The 20,412-nt window shown below is 34.8% G+C and overlaps 1 protein-coding gene and 1 long non-coding RNA gene across 3 annotated transcripts in view; both read left to right on the top strand.

Annotated features, from left to right (window-relative positions):
- The first annotated feature begins 1,890 nt into the window (after positions 1-1,890).
- Positions 1,891-20,412, top strand: part of pip4k2ab (phosphatidylinositol-5-phosphate 4-kinase, type II, alpha b) — a 36,866-nt gene continuing 18,344 nt past the window's right edge. For both annotated transcript variants that reach the window (XM_073849212.1, XM_073849213.1), the window contains exons 1-3: positions 1,891-2,716; positions 17,610-17,707; positions 17,798-17,894. In XM_073849212.1, coding sequence (XP_073705313.1) covers positions 2,573-2,716; positions 17,610-17,707; positions 17,798-17,894 — 339 coding nt within the window. In that variant the 5' untranslated portion in view covers positions 1,891-2,572. The remainder of the gene's footprint in view (positions 2,717-17,609; positions 17,708-17,797; positions 17,895-20,412) is intronic.
- LOC141343474 (uncharacterized) lies at positions 8,684-12,302 on the top strand. Its single transcript, XR_012356762.1, has 4 exons — positions 8,684-9,583; positions 9,662-9,721; positions 9,854-9,921; positions 11,589-12,302. It is a non-coding gene; the product is annotated as an uncharacterized lncRNA (long non-coding RNA).

A 20,412-nucleotide genomic window follows, 5' to 3' on the forward strand; every position in this document is an offset into this window, starting at 1 on the left:
AGAATATACAGTTGGTACATTAGAAAAACCATTACATCTCTGCAATATCCCCATAAAACATTGAAACCCAAAGTGTGTGTGTGTGTGTGTGTGTGTGTGTGTGTGTGTGTGTGTGTGTGTAGTGTTGGGAAGGTTACTTTATAAAATGTAATAGGTTACAGATTACAAGTTACCCTATTTAAAATGTAATATAGTGTAACTATTTCAATTACTTTATTAATGTAACTGATTATATCTGATTAGTTTTTGATTACTTTTCTAAATTTCTAATAAATGTTTTCAACTGTTAACCATTTTCAAACATTTAAAGCAGGTAGGGTTAACCTTACTGTAGTACTTAACACTTTCCAAATCCCTCAACACTTTAATTAATTTAATTTTAATAATTTAATTTTAAAGTACATCCACCACAAAATCAGACTTTAGCACTTCTTTTTACTTTGAGATCGTTCTGAGGTTAAATACAGATTCAAATTCATAAGATATAGTTTAATAGCTATGATACTGTTTTAGAAAACAAATATTTGCATAGCTGTGACAGGAAACACTGGCATATAAAACTGCCTTGGAAAAAAAAAACAGCAAATCTTAAAAATATATACATAAACCCAAATATGAAATAAAACATTCAGAAACATTGGTGTCTCATATTTTTATTGTATGTGGGTGTGTGAAAATATTCAGATGTAACTGCCTGCTGTTCTTCAGAAAAATTCTTCAGGTCCCACAAATTCTTTGGTTTTTCAGCATTTTTGTGTATTTGAACCCTTTCCAACAATGACTGTATGATTATAAGATCTATCTTTTCACACTGAGGACAACTGAGAAACTCATATGCAACTATTACAGAAGGTTTAAACACTCACTGATGCTCCAGAAGGAAACGCGATGCATTACATTAAATTTGAATTTGAAGATCAGGGTAAATGTAACTTATTTTGTCTTCTGGAAAACATGTAAATATCTTCTGTAGCTTCTGAAGGGAAGTACTAATTGAAAAAAAAAAATTATTTATTAAAAAAAATGTAGGCTACACATCTTCATTCTGTTCAAAAGTTTACGCCCCTGGCTCTATTACTCCCCAACACTGTGTGTAATGTTGCATCATTTTTACCTAAGAGGTTATACTAGCAATGTGAAGCATCATACAATATTAAAAGTCTTGATTTTTTACTAATGTCGTTGCAAAAACATATTCATCATCAGGTTAATTTATTCTCTAAGCAAAAGTGTTAAATAACAAGATTAGCAAGATGTGATCTTAAAATGCCTGCCCCCATGAGGCGACCCACTAGATGTAAAACTTTTATTAGAATACTGATATGCCTGGAGTCTTCATCTGATCTATTCTCAAAAGTGCTATTAATATATATATAAATATATAAAATGTAGGTCTAAAGATAAAATAAATACAACTTAAAAAAGAGTGGATAATGAGTGCAGTTAAAAAAATATATACTCTAGGCTGAATTTTTATTAAATGTGGTCTTCCTAACATTTCTGTGCATAAAACACAAGCTATCCCAGAAAAGATAACATGCATATTAGAATAACAATAATTGTGATTATCCACCTACGCTGTTTACGCCGCAGGTACGTGGTAGCATATAGAAATAATTAGTGTTACGTCCTCGGCGACATCTCCTCTGTGTGGGCTCAGGTTTAGACTCCAGCCTATGTCTTATATTTTTTTTTTTTAACGTCTGAAAGCCTTATAATTACTGGTAAAACCAAAACCGAGATGAGTGAACCAATAGGACTACTTGGATTTCATCATGCTGTAGTCGTATCTACCCGATAGTGGCGCCAGGCCAATAGCCGTACGTGAAACGCAAGATTTATGTGTCAACGTGCTGAACTGAGCTAAAGCAGAGCTGTCAGAGAGGCAGTAAAGCCTGATCCAGCTGCAGCATACAGACGCAGTGGATGGGCTCAGATGCCCGGTCTTCGCCAGGGGTTGACTTCAACAGGACAGCAGTTGTTTCCTTTTAGTATTTCGCCGGCTTTTAGTTAGTTACGTTCGCATTGAAAGATTCGTAAGCGGTCGTACCATAAATAACGTTTTTTGACATGATTTATTTTAAATGAGGCGACACACCTTTCTATAGCGGGGTGGTGAACAATCTCTGCATTCTGAATCTGTGCATCTGTTTACTTTTTGTTATATTTCACGTTTAGCCTCATGATGGACACGGATGCCATTCGTTTGAGCTTCTGGGATGCTTTGCCCGGCGAGCTTCAGATTTAACGTTAGTTTGCAAAGCTGTGTGTGTGAATGAGCTGGTAGCGCACACATCCAGCCAACTGTAACCTTCAAGCTAACGTCAATGACAGCTAGCAGTTAGCTGGTGGGAGTTGGTGGATAGCGGGATTTCTGAGAGTTTCCCATCGTTCGTCAGCTGCGCGTTTGCAGAGGGATGCATGAACGCGATGCACTAAATAACGAAAGGGACAAATTGCATGTCGAGATCCGGCGGGGCGCTGCTGCTGATTCCGAACAGCTTGTGTCAAGACATCGCCATAGTGCCACGCTCAGAGAGGGATTTCATTCATCCGAGCCTGCTCGCTAAACATGGCCTCTGCAGCCAGCAGCCTTGCTGCATCCATCGCCAGCAAAACCAAAACCAAGAAGAAACATTTCGTGTCTCAGAAGGTGAAGCTGTTTAGGGCCAGCGATCCGTTGCTCAGCGTCTTGATGTGGGGAGTCAACCACTCGGTAAGGGCTACGGTTTCTTACAGGTTTATAACAGTGTGAGCGGATTGAAGGCACGTGTGACACTTTTCTTGCGGCTTCTTGATCCCTAGTTAAACTGGCATGTACGTCATTCTACGACTCGAAACATCAGAGGCATTTGTCCACAAGCGACAATGTTGCGGGGTACACGAATCAATAGGCTACATATGTCGAGACATGGGACAAAACATGCCACACAACTTAAGTTTCAATCATTTATATGTATTATATTCAAATGGAAGAACAAAAAGCCAAAATATGCATTACTAATGTTGTGTCTTAGTGAAGATACATTATATAGTTATTCTTAAAATCAGAATACATTTCTTATGTTCTTTATAAATATATATTTTATTTTGTATTTCTTCCTATCTCTTAAAATCAAATTCAGCCTTTATTCTGAAGGTCCTCTTTACATTTTTCACCTGTTATGAGTTCCCAACATCTACGAATTCTGTTATAATTGTGCTTACATTTGATGTCTCACAGGTATATGTTTACCCCTGTCATTCAAATTGTAAAGAAATTGTTTGAGATTTTTAGAGAACTTAATTCGTTTTAAGTTAGTGTTAAACCCAGCAAAACAAAATGGCTACTGTCATATGTGTGATATGCAGAATGATTGTTCCTTTAACACGTTACATTTTTCTGATCTGATGGTGGTGAAGATTCAACAGATGGTGCTGCAAAGCATCCTGTGGTGTCAGTTGATTAATTCTTTGACATGAATGCTTGATATGTAAATATTTCTATTTCATTTGACACATTATTTATGTTTCTCGTGGTGTTGATCCATATGGAGCAATAGGCGAGGAAAAATATGGAAGAAGCGGGAGATTACAGACAAATGTAGGGGAATAATTCTGATTAATCTGACAGATTAATCCAAAATAATTTCTTGAAAAATAAATTATTGTTTATCAGTTTTGTGGCATGTTTTGTCCCAGTACTCAAGAATCAGTGACATGATTGTGTCAGCAAGCAAAGCAAGTGTTAGTTCAGATGAGAGGCTTTGGCACTCAGTCGTGATTGTTGAATGACTAACTATACAGGCTGCTGTGCAGACAGCATTTAGATCCTTGATTCTTCATCCATTCCCAGCACTTAATGCCCACAAGAATGCACTTTTATTTCTGAGTTACCTAGTGAACTCATTATACATCGATATTTATATTTATGTCGTTTTCTATTCTCTTATTTCTCATCATTAATTGTAAGAAAAAAATGTGCCATTTGATGAACACCAACTGTAGGACTAAATATGTGTGTGTGTGTGTGTGTGTGTGTGTGTGTGTGTGTGTGTGTGTGTGTGTGTGTGTGTTTTAACCTGAAACAACATGATATGTTTAAAGAGTGCTTCTCCTATGGGAATGGAAGATTTCCAGGTATCTGACAAACGTTTAATTGGTCTCCTGGGAATCTGAACACCAGTGTCTGGGAGCGTCATGCTGCTCTCGTGATGCACATGGATGAGATGATGCATCTAACTATTATTGTAACCTCTGTGTTGTATGGAGGTGCAAACTGAACAGTATAAATACTTATTTATACAAAAATTGAAATTTGTGCACTTCAAGCCTCTCAGATATCATTGGAAAACATCTAATTTTGCTGTTAGAAGTAGAGTTGACGGCTGTCATGATTACTCAGTACTCAGTAAAAAAATCCTTGATTGATTTTGCCTGTGTGGCAAAATACCAGAAGTGGCTCATTTCATGGAGGGAGAATGCATGAAAACATTTTCTAGACCATTTTCTAAGGCTGCACAAAATATTTAAACCATTTAAAAATCATAATAGAGCATGCTATACGGTGTTTAACAATGCGTTATCAATTGGCCATATTGGTGGCACTGAACAGAATGTGCAAATTTTGCTGATAATTGCTGCTGTAAATGTTCAGTTATTGTCATGTTTTGGGCTGTGCTAATCGGTCGGACCAGGAAAAACCAACTGGTTGGCCAAACTGAACCAGGATTTCCAGGGCAAAAATCTTGTTTTTATCATTTCCAGTCAGACAGGTGAAATATTAGACTAATATCTTAATTACTGCTAGTATATATCTTTACCACCTGTTAATTGTAGTTTGTCAAAATATTGTGCCCTTTCCTTCTTACTAAGTCCTTCTCTATATGATTTAGCAGCTTCCACATGTTTTTTGCAGTGGTTTAGACAGAATAAATTAGCAGAACAGCGTATTCGGTAGTACATTAACCATGCAATCAATGCTGCTGTTTACATCTGTGACGTAAGTGCAAACCCTCTATTGTGAATTCTCAAAGGCAGTGATTAAATTAATAAATACAGTCGCTGTGGGGTTTAATATGCAATTTATTTATTTGCGTGTAGGTTACGAGCATCTCAGACCGGCTCCGTTCACAGTAAATGCTGCTCCACACAAACAGTTATCATTTAAATGCATAGACCATCTCAAACTTTGAGTCTTTGAGTCTGAATTGCTTATAACATTTATCTTGAAACAATGTTCACCATTCTATCAGATTTATAAGGTAAATCATTTATAAAACTAGGCCAAGACATGAGAATACATCATTATCTTTCTAAATATGCTAACTGTTCTTAGTGACTTCAAAATAAAAGTTCAAACCCTCGCTCTGAGTTGAGAAATGACATTGCCTGTAGCATTTCTATCATAACAAGTAGCCAAATATAAAAAAAATTAAGTGGACATTTGAAGCAAATGTCGTTTAGTCAACATTAATAAAGGATTAGATTGCACTGTTAAAGGCGTAGTTCACTTCCAGAACAAAAATGTACAGATAATTTACTCACCCCCTTATCATCAAAGATGTTAATGTCTTTCTTTCTTCAGTCGATAAGAAATTATGTTTCTTGAGGAAAACATTTCAGGAAGTTTGAACTTCCAAAATGCAGTTTAAATGCAGCTTCAGAGGGCTCTAAATGATCCCAGCTGAGGAAGTTACGTCTTATCTAGTGAAACGATCAGTCATTTTCAAAAACAAACTGACAATTTATATACTTTTAACCTCAAACACTTGTCTTGTCAATGTCTGCGGGAACTGTTTTTACGGTTTAAGACAGTTAGGGTATGTCTAAAAACTCCCGTCTTGTTTTCTTCACCCCAACTTCAAAATCGCCCTACATCGCTGCAGAAGTACCAACCCAGTGTTCCCTCAGATCGTTTCGCTAGAATAGACCCTTCTTCCTCGTCTGGGATCATTTAGAGCGCTTTGAAGCTGCATTTAAACTGCACTTTGGAAGTTCAAACTTGGGGGCACCATTAAAGTCCACTATATGGAGAAAATTCCGGAAATGTTTTCCTCAAGAAAGATAATTTCTTTACGACTGAAGAAAGAAAGACATTAACATCTTGGATGACAAAGGAGTGAGTAAATTATCTTTTAAATTTTAGTTCTGAAAGTAAACTAATCCTTTAAGTGTAAAAACAATCGTCAGGCCATTGGCGCCCTCTGTAGGCATTTGATATAATGCATAATGTACATAAATTACGTTGTTTCTTCACATTTTGTATTTTAACTGTTTTCTTCAATGAAACCACAATTACTTGCTTTTGATATTATATTTGAACCTCATTACTGTTATATATGTATTTTTAGTCATTTTAAAGTTTATTGTTCACTTTAGTCTATTTTTATTAGCACAACAATGATCTGGTTACTTGATTAGTCATTGGAATAATTGACCAATTACTCGATTACCAAAATAATCTTTAGTGACAGCCCTAGCTGAGATAAAGAATATTAATTTAAAGCATTATTACAGTACAATCGACTCAAGTGACAATAGCTGGGTTTCCATCCATGTTGCGATTTTAACATGTTCGCAAAATTCACATAAAACATTTGCAAATAAGCACTGTTTCCATCCATGAGTCAAAGAGAACAAAATCGTCACTTCCTGATAAGCAGGCACTATATATCAGCAAGAAAAGTAGGAGAAGCCACTGAATATAATAATTTTCATATATCATAAATGACTTGCCCCAAAGACCAAGCAGAAAAAATGAAATAAATGCAGTCATTGCTTTCGGAGGGGAATGCTGCAGCTGCAGTTTGGAACACAGTCGTGTAAGACAGTTCTGGGAGGTAATTTTACAGAAATACTTCGAAAGACTTTGCTCAGGCATTTTAGAATGACCAAAACGACATTTCAGATGCTATTGAACAAGATTAGTCCACTGGTTAGTCAGGTTTTGCCATCCCACATTGCAAAGTTGCATGATTTTTTTATTCAAAATTTGCCATTTCCATCACTCGTTTTTGCTGCGATACTTCAAAATGCGCATAAAAACAAGATTATGAAAACATGGCTAATGTCACATTATCCAGAAAATGATAACTGTTGAAAATGCTATCTAAATGTCAAAATTGCTTGTTTTGTAGGCCATATAATTCATCCCCAAACAAGATCCTTATATAGGACTCATGTAGATCCTGATATATTAAAATTTTTAGGACACTACGCTGGACTAATTATCTTTAAACTATCTTGCAACATCCAGTGTTAACCGTTTCAGGCTATATTTTTAGAGTGACTTCATGCTTACTAACTCGTGTGCTGTAGTATATGAGTCTCTGACAGAATGTTTAAGTGTAACAGAGTGAAATCTGGTGAAAGAGTTGCATCATCTGTCAAACAAAATAATGTTTGGTCCCATTTTAGGAAGAAATACTTTACAAATGCAGCTACTCTGTGTATCCTAAGCGGACATAGCAAAACACAAGCCAGCTTTTTCCTTTCATCCCGGTTTTGAAATGGAGAGGTTGTTTGAATGGCCTTTTGATTTATTTTTTCATCGGGCCCAGAGGCTGGCTGTAAAAAGTAAATATGTGCAGTTTATTTCCATTAGATTTAACATTTAAAAATACTTCCATTGTTGTAGCCTAATGTAGTCAGACTGATTCGATTATATTAAGACGTGAATAAAAGAAATTTTATATATGGTAGAAGACATAAAATGTCCATTTTTTCATGAACTCTATCTTTTTGTGTAGAATCGCATCACTAAACCCCAAGGCGAATCAGTGTTGCCCGCAGGTTTATCCTCTCAGACATCATTAGCACATTCTCCCCATCTTCGTGTTTTACTTTATTGGCTCTATATGACAATGAGATCTTTTGACCTCATAAATGTAGTGTTCAGGAGTATCGCCTATGGGTTTCTCCTATTTTTATCATTTAGGCCAATAGAGCCCCTCCCTTCAGCACATATAGCAACACCGTCTTGCGTATGCTTGATGCCAGTCTATGTCTTTTATGTCTTTCATACTTCTTTAAGATTCATCTCTTCTCTCATCTAATCCACAACCCTCCTTCTTCCTCTTCCCATTTTTTGATGTTTTATCCTCTCATTGAGCACTGACTCAGTTGAGCTTTTTCATGTAGATTACGTAAGGGTCTCTGAGGTATAACTTAAATCTGAGGTGAAGGAGATAAAGGCCTTTTCCATTGTGGCAGTATCTTCCCTAATGGCCAGATTGAGAAATTGCCTTAACTAGAGCCCGAAAACCCCTCCATACACACTCAGCCAGCCTCTTTTCACAGCACATAAGGAACGACAGTGTCTGTTGCCCTTGATGTGAATTTGTAGTAGCGCTGTGTTATGTAAAGCAGGTGATAAGCCGTATGTGCTGACAGATATTAGTCTGCTGAGAAAACAGGCTCTTGTAATGGAATTATTTTAGCTCTGATTTGAAATGCAATAAAAAGAAGTATGAAATCGCTTGTAACGTTCACGGCGCTCATGTAGAGTGGCTTTCAGAAAACACATGGCCTACTCTGCCAGAAAAGCCTTTGCTTGCTTGCTTGATTAATCTCAATGGCTTTATCCAAATGAAATTGTATGTTGATTATGTAACTGAGTGTAAAGAGGTGGGGGTCAAGAGGCGCTATGCCACATACTATCTAGGCTATATGCACTGTAAAACCTAACAGTGGAATTCGTTAAATGAAATGAGTTAATTTAACTCAAAAATTTCTAAAAGTTATTTCAACTCAATACATTTTAGTGATGTAAACTCAAACGCGAATTAGGTTAAGCAGAACTCATTTTAAATAAGTTACTAGAAATTAATTTAATCTATTATTGCCATACACTCTATGTCTATGGCCGATCACAAAATATTTAAAATAAATATAAGCTTAATCCATGATTTCTAACATAGTTTTTCGAGAAGTCACGTTTGTATAATATAGTTCTAGATTATTAGATGTTTCATTACTAGATAAATAGCCTAACTAAATGGTAATATATTACTTTTAATAATAATTAAACAACCATAATAATAAACTATAATAATAACGATAATATAATAAATACATACATCTATTTCATTTAGATTTAGATTTATAATTTTAAAATAATTACTTTTACTGGAGGCAAAATATTTTCCGGGTTTTTTCAAAAACCGCGCGCATTTTTTCAGTCAATCACGTCTGCTCATGCTCATCCTCTCACTCATGTCACGGGATCACAGCAGGATGGATTGCGACGTATTCCTGGAAAATATCAGGCAAGTTAAGCTTTTCAAACTTCTTTATTGCTGTTTTAAGCACTTTCGAACGACTTGTGTTTTATTGTCAACTTTATTGTGTATAACGTTGTCTAGTAAAGATCAAGCAGCTATGGCGTCATTACATCAAAGTTATCAACGGGAGGTGTTAAATATGCAGTGTTAAACACAACGGTTTGTCAGTGATAAATTAATAAATATGTTTTGTGGTTTCTCACAGTCGGACACAAACGAGTCCAGCAATTTTTATTTTTAAACTGGTGAGGCGGCTGACAGACGAACTAACTTATCTTCCACATCTTTAACCGTCACTCGCGCCACAGCTCCGAAGCAAGGTAAAGCAAACACACATTCCCTATTTTCAAAAATGTTTAAACTTTTTGTTAATCGTTATTTATTATTTGCTTTGTCAGTTTCATCTAGAATATCCATGTGACGCTGACGTTTAACGTTACTATACTCGCCCAAGCCCGGTGAGGAGCGTTTATACTCTGTTTTGTTAACATTAAGTTAGTTAACATTTTAGACTGTTATTTGCTCCTCATGATGTCTTATTTAAAATTCATACTAACAAATTGTCATGTTTTTTACATCAATCTTTCCAGAGCTAAGCCAGCTAGGGGTGGTGTGATGTCATTGGCAACAAGCTGCTGCAGTAAAAGCCTAAAATGAAGTAAGTAGAATTCACATTATATTTATATGATGGGCTTTAGGATATATACAAATTGATGGGCTTTAGTGTTTATTACGAAATTACAAGATGTAATTTGTCACGTTATAAAAAGTAAAGTTCTTCAGTTTTTATTTTTTGATGAATTGCTATTAATGCAATTGCAATTGTGTCCAGAATTACCAGCAACACAAATTCAATCTCTGCTCTTCTGAAGCAATACTGTAATTTTATGTGAATATTAGATTTGAAATTTAGACCTAAACAATGATCAATGGTGAATACACCACAGATGAAAAATGGCAAACCTCAACTAGCATCCCACAAGAATAACATCATGACATCTAAGGACCAGTAATGTTTGTAGTGTGCTACCATTTTGATTCAGTCTGTATTGGCAGAGTGAATGACATCTTAAATTTCAGGTTGGCTGTCATTCTGTCAGTCTTTTTTATTTTGTGTTGCTTCAGAAGAATACCAGTGAAGTCTTTTAAGTTGTGATTATAGTTATAGTTATATACTTAATTAATACAGATGAAAAAAATATATTTTATAGATCTAGGAACATTCCAGTTGCGTAGCTGTCTATGGAGGCTCAGAAAGTTCTCAGATATCATTAAAAATACCTTAAAGGGATAGTTCAAACAAAAATATTTAACTCAAACCATTGCAGTCTGTCAGTCATATAATGGCAGTCAATAGTTACCAAATCTTTGAGGGAAAAAAAACATACACAGACAAAACCCAATTAAACCCTGCGGCCCGTGGTGATAAATTGAGATCTTGAGACACAAAACAGTCTGTCTTGTTCAAGAAACTTAATAGTATTTACATTATTATTTACCTCTGATCCACCGGAACTCTCCGCTGTATGGAGCGTGTTCACAACAACCTGTGCATGGTGCGTCAACGTGCTCTGGCGATTGTAGTCGGTGAAAAGTCAACACTCCCCGATGGGTTTGCACAAGAAAACGTAATCTTTTAGTTTTTAATCAATTGCCAGAATCAGGATAAGCACAAGTCATTATCATTTTGAGTAGCCACTATGCACTACGTAAAAAATGAGTGATGTGTACACATGACAGACCGCTTCCGTGCATGCATCTACTATGGCAGATCACGTTGACGCATCACGCGCCGGCTGTTGTGAGGACAGTAGAACGTTGCGATCGATCAAAGGTAAATAATATAAATACTGTTCAGTTTTTTGTACGGACCGATAGTTTTGTGTCTCAAACCTCAATGTATCGTCACGCGCCGCAGGGTTTAAATTGGAATACGGGCTTGGAACAACATTAGAGTAAGTAATTCTCATTTTTGGGTGAACTATCACTTTTTCTCTCTGTTCTGTAATAAAGAACCTTAGATTGTCAAATTAAATAGTAAATTAGTAAAATGAGTTTATGTAAATTAAATTAAATTAAATCTCTAAAACATTTAGCTGATATTCACATCTGAAAATCCTGCTGATAAACAACTCTGGAAGTTGTGATGTGAAAATTAAAGTACTACAGGTTTTTTGTTTTAAATTGTGTACATACCTTATTGAATAAACACTTTCCCGATCCTTCACACCTTTATTGTAATTTATGAAAATGTAAATATGTCTGATTTGTTTAGATATGATGATATTTGGTGACGTACACTAACAAAACTTTTACCGCATTTAGAAAACGGGAGCGTGATCAGGTGCAGATGGCAGCTGTCACCATCACTGTTAAGGAGGAAGAGGGAACATTATTCTTAAACCCAATGGAATGTCAGCAGAAACCACGTCAACTAGATGAGCCCCAGAGACAGATCATCATTGAAGACCTCATCACCTAGACGGCCATCGACGCAAGACCACGAGAACCAGATGAGTCCTCTCCAATCTGACTTTGTGGCAACATGGAACTTTTGCGTCTATGTTAATATTAGTCTGTTTCTTTCTTATTCTGAGGTTGCTGTAGCCACCAGGTCTAGTCTGTATCCAGATCAAATGGTCACTGCAGTAATGTAAAGTTGCTTTGACACAACTTGTATTGTAAAAAGCATTGTATAAATAATTTTGACTTGGATGTTTTGATTGTATCTAAAGATGATGTCTGCCAAGTCTTGGCTCAGTGTACAGGTTTTTTGTTTTTTTTTGCACTAATGTATTCCCTTATAGTATACATAAGATTAACAGTACTTTCTATACAAAATTTAAGGAAAACCTTTTTTTTATATTTTATTTTAAAATTGATCCACTGTGTTTCATATCATTTATTGTTATTATTTTTAATATTATCAATTATAATTAGTATTTTAAAAAGGGATTTTGTTAAACATTTCCTTGTTTTTGCTGTCTTTGCTTATTTGGTGAAAAGTCTGATAAGATAGCGTAAATGTTATATTTTTAACTAAACAGATCACTTATTTTTATTTATGCTTTAAAACATTTGTTGTATTTCAATAAATACTTAAGAAAACCCACCTGTTCTGTCATTATTACCAGTGTTTTTGGTACGTCTTATGTAACTTTATTGCTTTGAGTTTGATGAACTTAAACCATCTAAGGCAATCGGTTTCCTCAAACCATTCAAGTAGCAAAAAGTTGATACGACTTAGTGGGATTTGTTACCTGAATTCAAACTGACTGAGTGGAATAAACTTACATTTTTAAAGTTGAGTTAACTCAAATAATTGCCTAAGCTAATGTTAAAAAGAATAAGTTAATTAAACTCAATGTATATGAGTTTATAGTACTCATATTTTTGGGTTTTACCAAACTTAAATGGTTTAAGGCAATCAGTTTCCTAAAACGGTTTGAGTTACCGTAACTTGTCGGGTTTTACAGTGTGTGGATGTTATTACATCAACACACTCTCGCTGTACTATTAATATTTATCACGTCACAGTTAATAATATGAAATTTAATTTTATAATTAGCATTACGATTAAAATAATCATGCATACATCATACATTGTGCTTTCAAGTCGAATATCTAGTATATGCTTAATGTTACCTAATATATACAGAGCTGGGTAGTAACTGATTACATGTAATCTGGATTATGTAATCAGATTCCAAAAATTAAGTACTTGTAATTAAAGTAAGTTACATTTTAAAATACTTGTAATCAGACTATAGTTATGTTCTTATGGATTACATGATTACATATTATTCACACAATAGCAATAAATTATTCATAATTCATTCTCCCTAAATGCTTTCTAAATTTTCCTTTTTAAAATAGCCTACCGATTATATACATTCACAAAAATGGTTTCTTTGATGTTGATTAATGGTCACGTGGCATGTAGTTAAAATTCATCTTTTTTACTGTTTTATTTAATAGTTATTTTAAAACAAAGGCTATAGAAATACCCTTGAAAGGGACTTGTTTTAAAACTATGTATTTTAATTTTAATCTTTTATGATTTGATTAATTGTTAGCTTTTCATTAAACTCACAAACTCTCTACAGTTCCTTTACGAACCCGAGTTTGGGAAACTTTGATGTAATGTAATGTTTAATGCACTTCATGTTGTAAATTACAATAAATGGAACATATTTTCTTACTCTTCGCATTTTTTACAGAATTATGGTACATGATAATCCTATTTAAATCAATGTGATAAACGAGTTAAGTCAAAAGTAATCTAAAAGTAATCCAAAAGTAATCTTATATTACCTAAAACAAAACCAGTCCACAAAACCAGTCATAAGGGTCATTTTTTTTTGTTTTGAAATTTGTACAACATCTGAAAGCTGAATAAATAAGCTTCCCATTGATGTATGGTGTGTTAGGATAGGACAATATTTGTCAGAGAAACAACTATTTGAAAATCTGCAATTTGAGGGTGCAAAAAATATATAAAGTTATATATAACTTTATAAAGCTATAAAGTTCTCTTAGCAATGCATATTACTAATCAAAAAGTAAGTTTTGACATATTTAAGATAGCAAATTTACAAAATATCTCCATGGAACATGATATTTATTATATATATATATAAAATATTGTATTTAGATTAATATATTTTAATATACTTTTTAAATATTACATACACTACCAGTCAAAAGTTTTTAAACAGCAAGATTTTTAATGTTTATTAAAGAAGTCTCTTTTGCTCACCAAGCCTGCATTTATTTAATGCAAAGTACAGCAAAAACAGTTTATTGTTATGGGAATGTTTTTGCTATTTAAAATAGCTGTTTTCTTTTTGAATGTATTTTAAAATGTAATTTATTCCTGTGATTTCAAAGCTGAATTTTTGATTGCACAAAAAACATTTTTTACTATTAGTATTATGTTAAAAACAGCAGAGTAGAATTTTTTTTAAGTTTCTTTGAATAGAAAGTTCAGTAGAGCAGCATTTATCTAATGTTACAAAAGCTTTTTATTTCAGATAAATGCTGATCTTCAAAGAATCCTAAAAAAAGATGTACTCAACTGTTTTCAATATTATGTAAATGTTTTTTGAACAGCACATTAGTATATTAGAATGATTTCTGAAGGATCATGTGACACTGAAGACTGAAGTAATGATGCTAAAAATATAGCTTTGATCACTGGAATAAATTGCATTTTAAAATATATTAAAATAAAAAGTGTTATTTTAAATAGCAAAAATATTTCATAATTTTACTGTTTTTGCTGTGCTTTGAATCAAATAAATGCAGGTGAGCAGAAGAGACTTAAAAAAACATTACAAATCTTAAAAACTTTTGACTGGTAGTGTATTTATTTAATATCTTAATATTTAACATAAATTAACATAGGGCTGGGCGATAAAACGATAACGATATATATCGCGATAGACAAGAGATCGATATCAATATAAAATGTGTTCGATAAAAGGTTCGATATTTTGTATTCTTCGTCGGCCCGCCCAGCCCCCCTTTAACGTACTGTTCATAGCGCCAGATCACAATAGAAGTTAAGGTTATCTTTCCTACAGAACAGGTTCATGTTGTTGTATTAAACAAACTAAATAGCCTTATGTTATTTATCTTATTTACACGACGGCATTTGATTTCTGTCTCTACATGATCGCGCGTTTACAATGTCTCCTCACAGACGGGATCGCGGACTCCATTCATAAAAACGCACTTTACTATAGGGCGGAATTCGTCGATTTTTGGACCAATAAATCAAAAGTTGGTCTGTTAATTAATTCAGATCGCGATATGGACTAGTGTCTGTGAAAACAGAAATGCAAAAAGACCGTTTCAATATGAATCCTGCATGTTCCCGTTTGCCTCTATATCTCTATGCTCTATGTGTATGAATGGAGGAGACGCGTTTTATTTTCACTAATTTACACGCATACTGAAGCACACGTGACGCTCCCGCTAATTTTTGGCCTTTGCATCTCACATGAACAGACAAAAATCTCCAAAGCTGCTGTGAGTGTCACTTTTTATCAATTTTACCGTTTCATTAGTGAAACTAGCATCATTCATACTGTATTACACACTGAAACTTCAAGGAAACCTGTCAAAATAAAAGTACGGTTTAAAATGTGACAGAACCATATTAGTCTTGTATTACTGTACAGTATAATGTAGGTGTTTATATGTTCACATTTAAATAATTTACATAAAACAATATGTATGATAAAAAATAAAATAAAGAGTCACCACTTAATTGTTAAAAAAATACTATTATTTTTAAACCTTTTTTTAACTGAATATAATTTTTCTTCTATGTATTAATTTTAACAGTAAAGCTCTGTTTATTTTTATTTTTAAAAATAAATCTGTGATTTTGCTTTCATTTGATTATCAGAAAAATTAAAACGAGAATTTCTGAAAAAAAAAAAAAAAAGATTGTAAGGCCCTATTGTTCAAAATGTTGAAAGTTTTGGACTTATTTTTTCACTTAAATAAATATTTTTGTTATTACACAAAGTATAGGCTAAAGTACCGGGAAAGAAGTAATGTTGGCTACTGGCAACCAGCAATCTGTGCAGAAATAAATATGATCAGCCAAGTACTTTGCAACAACCTCTGACCTGTGGTCAAGCCGTACTACTGGGCCATACATTAGCTTGACCATTCACTTCATCGACAATGAATGGGGTTTGAATTGAGGATTAAGAGATAATTAAGTGTATATTGTGACTTTAGACTTATGTTTACATTTTAATTATTTGAGTTTTCCATGGTTGTTGACATTTCTGTCTTAATAACTGAGGGGATTATGATCAGAGGCAGGTTAAGTTTAAAATAAAAATGCTTGAGTGTAATATATTTTTCTCCTGGTCCTTATTTTAAATGGGTCATAAAAATATCAATAATTATCGATATCGACCGATATGAAACACTGATATCGTGATATAGTTTTCAGCCATATCGCCCAGCCCTAAATTAACATATACATGTATTATAAATACATGTAAAAATATAATATATAATTATATATGATAAAATCTAATATAATGTATGCATTTACAGTAAAAAAAAACTTGCACACAGACATATATAAAAAAATTGTATATATAAAATATGTAAATATAATATATTGTATATATAAAAGTATGTAAATATTATAAATAAAAATATCATCAAAATGATGTGATATAACTTTCATTATTAAAATATATCATTAAATTCATTCCAAAAAATATGACAGTTTTACTCTAAATCGCATGGCACACACTTAGTAAATGTGTGTGTGTGTGTGTGTGTGTGTGTGTGTGTGTGTGTGTGTGTGTGTGTGTGTGTGTGTGTGTGTGTCTGTGTGTGTGTCTGTGTGTGTGTGTGTGTGTGTGTGTATGTGTATGTGTATGTGTATGTGTATGTGTATGTGTATGTGTATGTGTGTGTATGTGTGTGTGTGTGTGTGTGTGTGTGTGTGTGTGTGTGTGTGTGTGTGTGTGTGTTTGCGTCACAGTTCAGGCTGGTTGACCGCGGCTTGTCCTTTCCCATTTTCAGCTGCTGCTGTTTCAGTGCCGCTCTGAGTGAACCCACTGCCCTTTTCCCCAGTCTTGCAGTTACTTTCTTTTTTTTCTTTTTATCTCTTTGTAGACTACAGTTTGGCTTCATTTTAAATCACAAAGTGTAGCCTTCTTTATTGAACTGCTTCTTAATCGACAAAAGGACACCCCCTGATGCAGCAGGGACAGATGGAGGCACAGGAAGATGCACAAAAATAACTCTCTGCATACACATAACCCGTCATTGTGTATGTGTGTGTGTGCTCATATGATGGAAAGATAGTGTCAAAGAGCCAGGTTGGATTCCAGCATGTAGGACAAACGGACACCAAAGTCTGGTTAGTCCTTAGATAAGTAGGTAACGTCTCGGGTAACATCACTATCAATCAGCCAACTTGGGTTTAAGTGTAGTCATGCATGTGGTATTGCCCATGAAAGGCCACTTGATGTGTACTGAAAAATTTAAAACGATAAAAAATGGAAGTGAACAGTCCGGCCAAATGAGTAATGCTTACCCTGTTGGCGCAGACGGCTCTGCTGTTGTTAGTGAAAGGAAGTTGTTTCTTGGCAGCGGTCCATCAGTGCAGCACATTTTGAAGAATGGCCTCTGTACTGCAGATAGTTCTCGGTAAATAAGAAAACGCTCTGATTTATTCATTTGGAGCAGGTCCAGAAGTCTCCTGTACAACAGATATAAAGCTATTTTAGATGTGCCTCAGCTGTTCAAATATTATTTTGTAAACTGGCATAATTGAATAATGTTCTCTCTATTTTCTTCCAGATAAATGAACTCAGTCACATCCAGATTCCTGTTATGCTGATGCCTGATGACTTCAAAGCCAACTCTAAGATCAAGGTGGACAACCACCTTTTCAACAAGTAAGAAAGAGTGACTCACTTTGCTATGTATGTGTTCATTGCTTTGCTTTTGTTAGTTATCAGCTTTTGCACTTTTTTCTACTTCCAAAGAGAGAACATGCCAAGCCATTTCAAGTTTAAGGAGTACTGTCCCCTAGTCTTCCGCAATCTGAGGGAGCGGTTCTCCATTGATGATCAGGAATATCAGGTACATAAGTGCTTAAGCAAGTGGCTGCATGTAAGGTGGTACATGCTTGAAGCTGATTGGCTGACGAATGTTCTAAGGTGTGCAATTATTTTCAGGGAAACGCACAGTGAACGTAGTTCCAGGCAGGTCTTAATACATAATACATGTCCATATCACTTTGCCAAACGATATCAGTTATTTAAAAGGTCCTTACTGCCTACAACAGAAAAAGAAATGAAACCCACAATGCCACTGACCAAGCAAATAAATATAATAAACAAAAAGATAAAAACGACAAAATCATTTCAATGTTTTTGCCACAAAATTACGTTTTAGTATGTACGGAAAGCACATACTTTTTTTTTTTCTCCCGCTCTCTCCCTTACAAACACTTATTATTGACATTGACGTTCATTACAAGCAAGGTAATAAGGGAACTGTTCTTGAAGAAGATAAACTTAGATTTGTACTGTTAATAGAGACTTTTCAGTGCTACATTATATTTCTCAGCAATGAGGAGGTAAAAACACTGTTTTTGAAGTAACTAAACTTACAGCTTCTTTGTAAAGAGAGACACATAGAAATTTAAGACACATTTAATCTCTCTTTCTCTTTCTCTTTCTGTAACAACTTTATTAATAACTGCATTAGTCTGCTATCAATGGCTCAAGCCTTCATTACTAGGTCTAAAATGACGTTTTGGAATTAGCAATGGAGGTGTCGGACGAGGTGCATAAGAAATTAATCCTACACAGAAGACCGTTTTAAGGACAAAAACCTGACAAATGTCTACAACATCTGAAAAATCTTTACATTTAACCACAGTGAACACACACACAAACACACACCCGGAGCAGTGGGCAGCCATATTGCTATTGCTGCAGCGCCTGGGGAGCAGTTGGGGGTTCGGTGATATTGAAGGTGGAGAGAGCGCTTGGTTATTCACTCCCCCCACGACAATCACTGCCGGACCTAAGACTCAAACCTGCAACCTTCAGGTTACAAGTCCGACTCTCTAACCATTAGGCCATGGCTGAGGACACCATGATCCCCCACACCTCTCTCACTCACGCCACACCATTCATTCATATCGCAGAGATCTGGCTAGAATTGAACCAGCAACGTGTGAAACCGTGAGGCAGCGCTCTAACCTTTGAGCCACAGATCTCTCTCTATCCCTATAGGGCTGATGAATGCTTGAATCTGATTTGCTGAAGAACATTCTAAGGTGTGCAGTTATTTCACTTTGTGAGAGATTTTTTTGTCTCAAATAGAGATCAGGATTCTCCCACGGTTCTGAACTAAACAAAATAATGTGTGACAAAATATTAATTGCTCCAGTCTATATAAAAGTGTTCAATTCATCTGAATGAATTAATAAACATGTTAATATACATGTATTCAAAATATATTTAATACACCAGTTCTTTAATATTAAAATGATAAAAAAGTGGTTTGAATGAATGATTCAATAACTCACTCATAAATACTTCACTTGTTTCATTACTGAATAAATCTTTTTTGAACAATCTCTTGATGACAAATACATTTTTTAACAGTTACTTGTCATCTAGTGGCAAAAAAATGCAATTGACAAAAACATTATTTGAATTACTTTCAAAATATGACTTTTTGATTGCTACCATAGACATAAATGTTAATATCCAAACTATGACCTTTAATCCTGGTATTTCTGTGATAATATGAATTACTGTAAGACAGAAATAATACTGGGTAGTTGAAAAGACGTAGGTAGTTGTGAAGCTGTTTCTTACCTAGAAATAGTAACTGACTGCTCTGTGTCAGCGGCACAGATTTGAATGTTCCAGTAAGACTTTTTCAAAGGTTTAATAAACATGGGGAATCTTTGTCATTTAGAAATGAAATCGTGTGGGTGTTTGAATCGAGATCGTAAATTTCGCAATCTTTAATGATTAATCATGCAGCTCTAGTTCCAGGCAGGTATAGACAGCATTACATGTCCATATCACTTCACCAAATAATTGGGGTCATTAAAATTAAAAAACTTGACTCTTCTGCAGTTATATTGTTTACTAAGACCGGCGGAAAATGTAAAGATGCGATTTTCTAGGCAGATAAGATTAGGAACTACACTCCCATTCCGGTGTAATAGTCAAGGAAGTTTGCTGCCATAATATCACGCAGCGCCTGAAATTAGTTCCCAGCTGGGTAACTTCCAACGAGGAACGCTCCCTGTGCATGCAGTTGGTCACGTTGTGCTGCGATGTGCTGCGATGTGCTGCGTGATATTACTGCGCCTGCTTTGGCCATGTTACAGCAGCAAACTTCCTTGACTATTACGCCGGAATGGGAGTGTAGTTCCTAATCTTATCGGCCTAGAAAATCGCAGCTTTACATTTTCCGCCTGTTTTAGTACACAATATAACTGCAGAAGAGTCAAGTTTTAAATAGGACAAATACCGAAACTCGTTGGTCATTTTTGAACGCGATGCTATTGGTCTAATAATATTCAATGATCTATGCTATGCTATGCTAAAAGTGATATCGCCAGAACAGG

Source organism: Garra rufa, chromosome 10 (genome assembly GCF_049309525.1).
Source record: "Garra rufa chromosome 10, GarRuf1.0, whole genome shotgun sequence".
In the NCBI taxonomy this organism is placed as follows: Eukaryota; Metazoa; Chordata; class Actinopteri; order Cypriniformes; family Cyprinidae; genus Garra; species Garra rufa.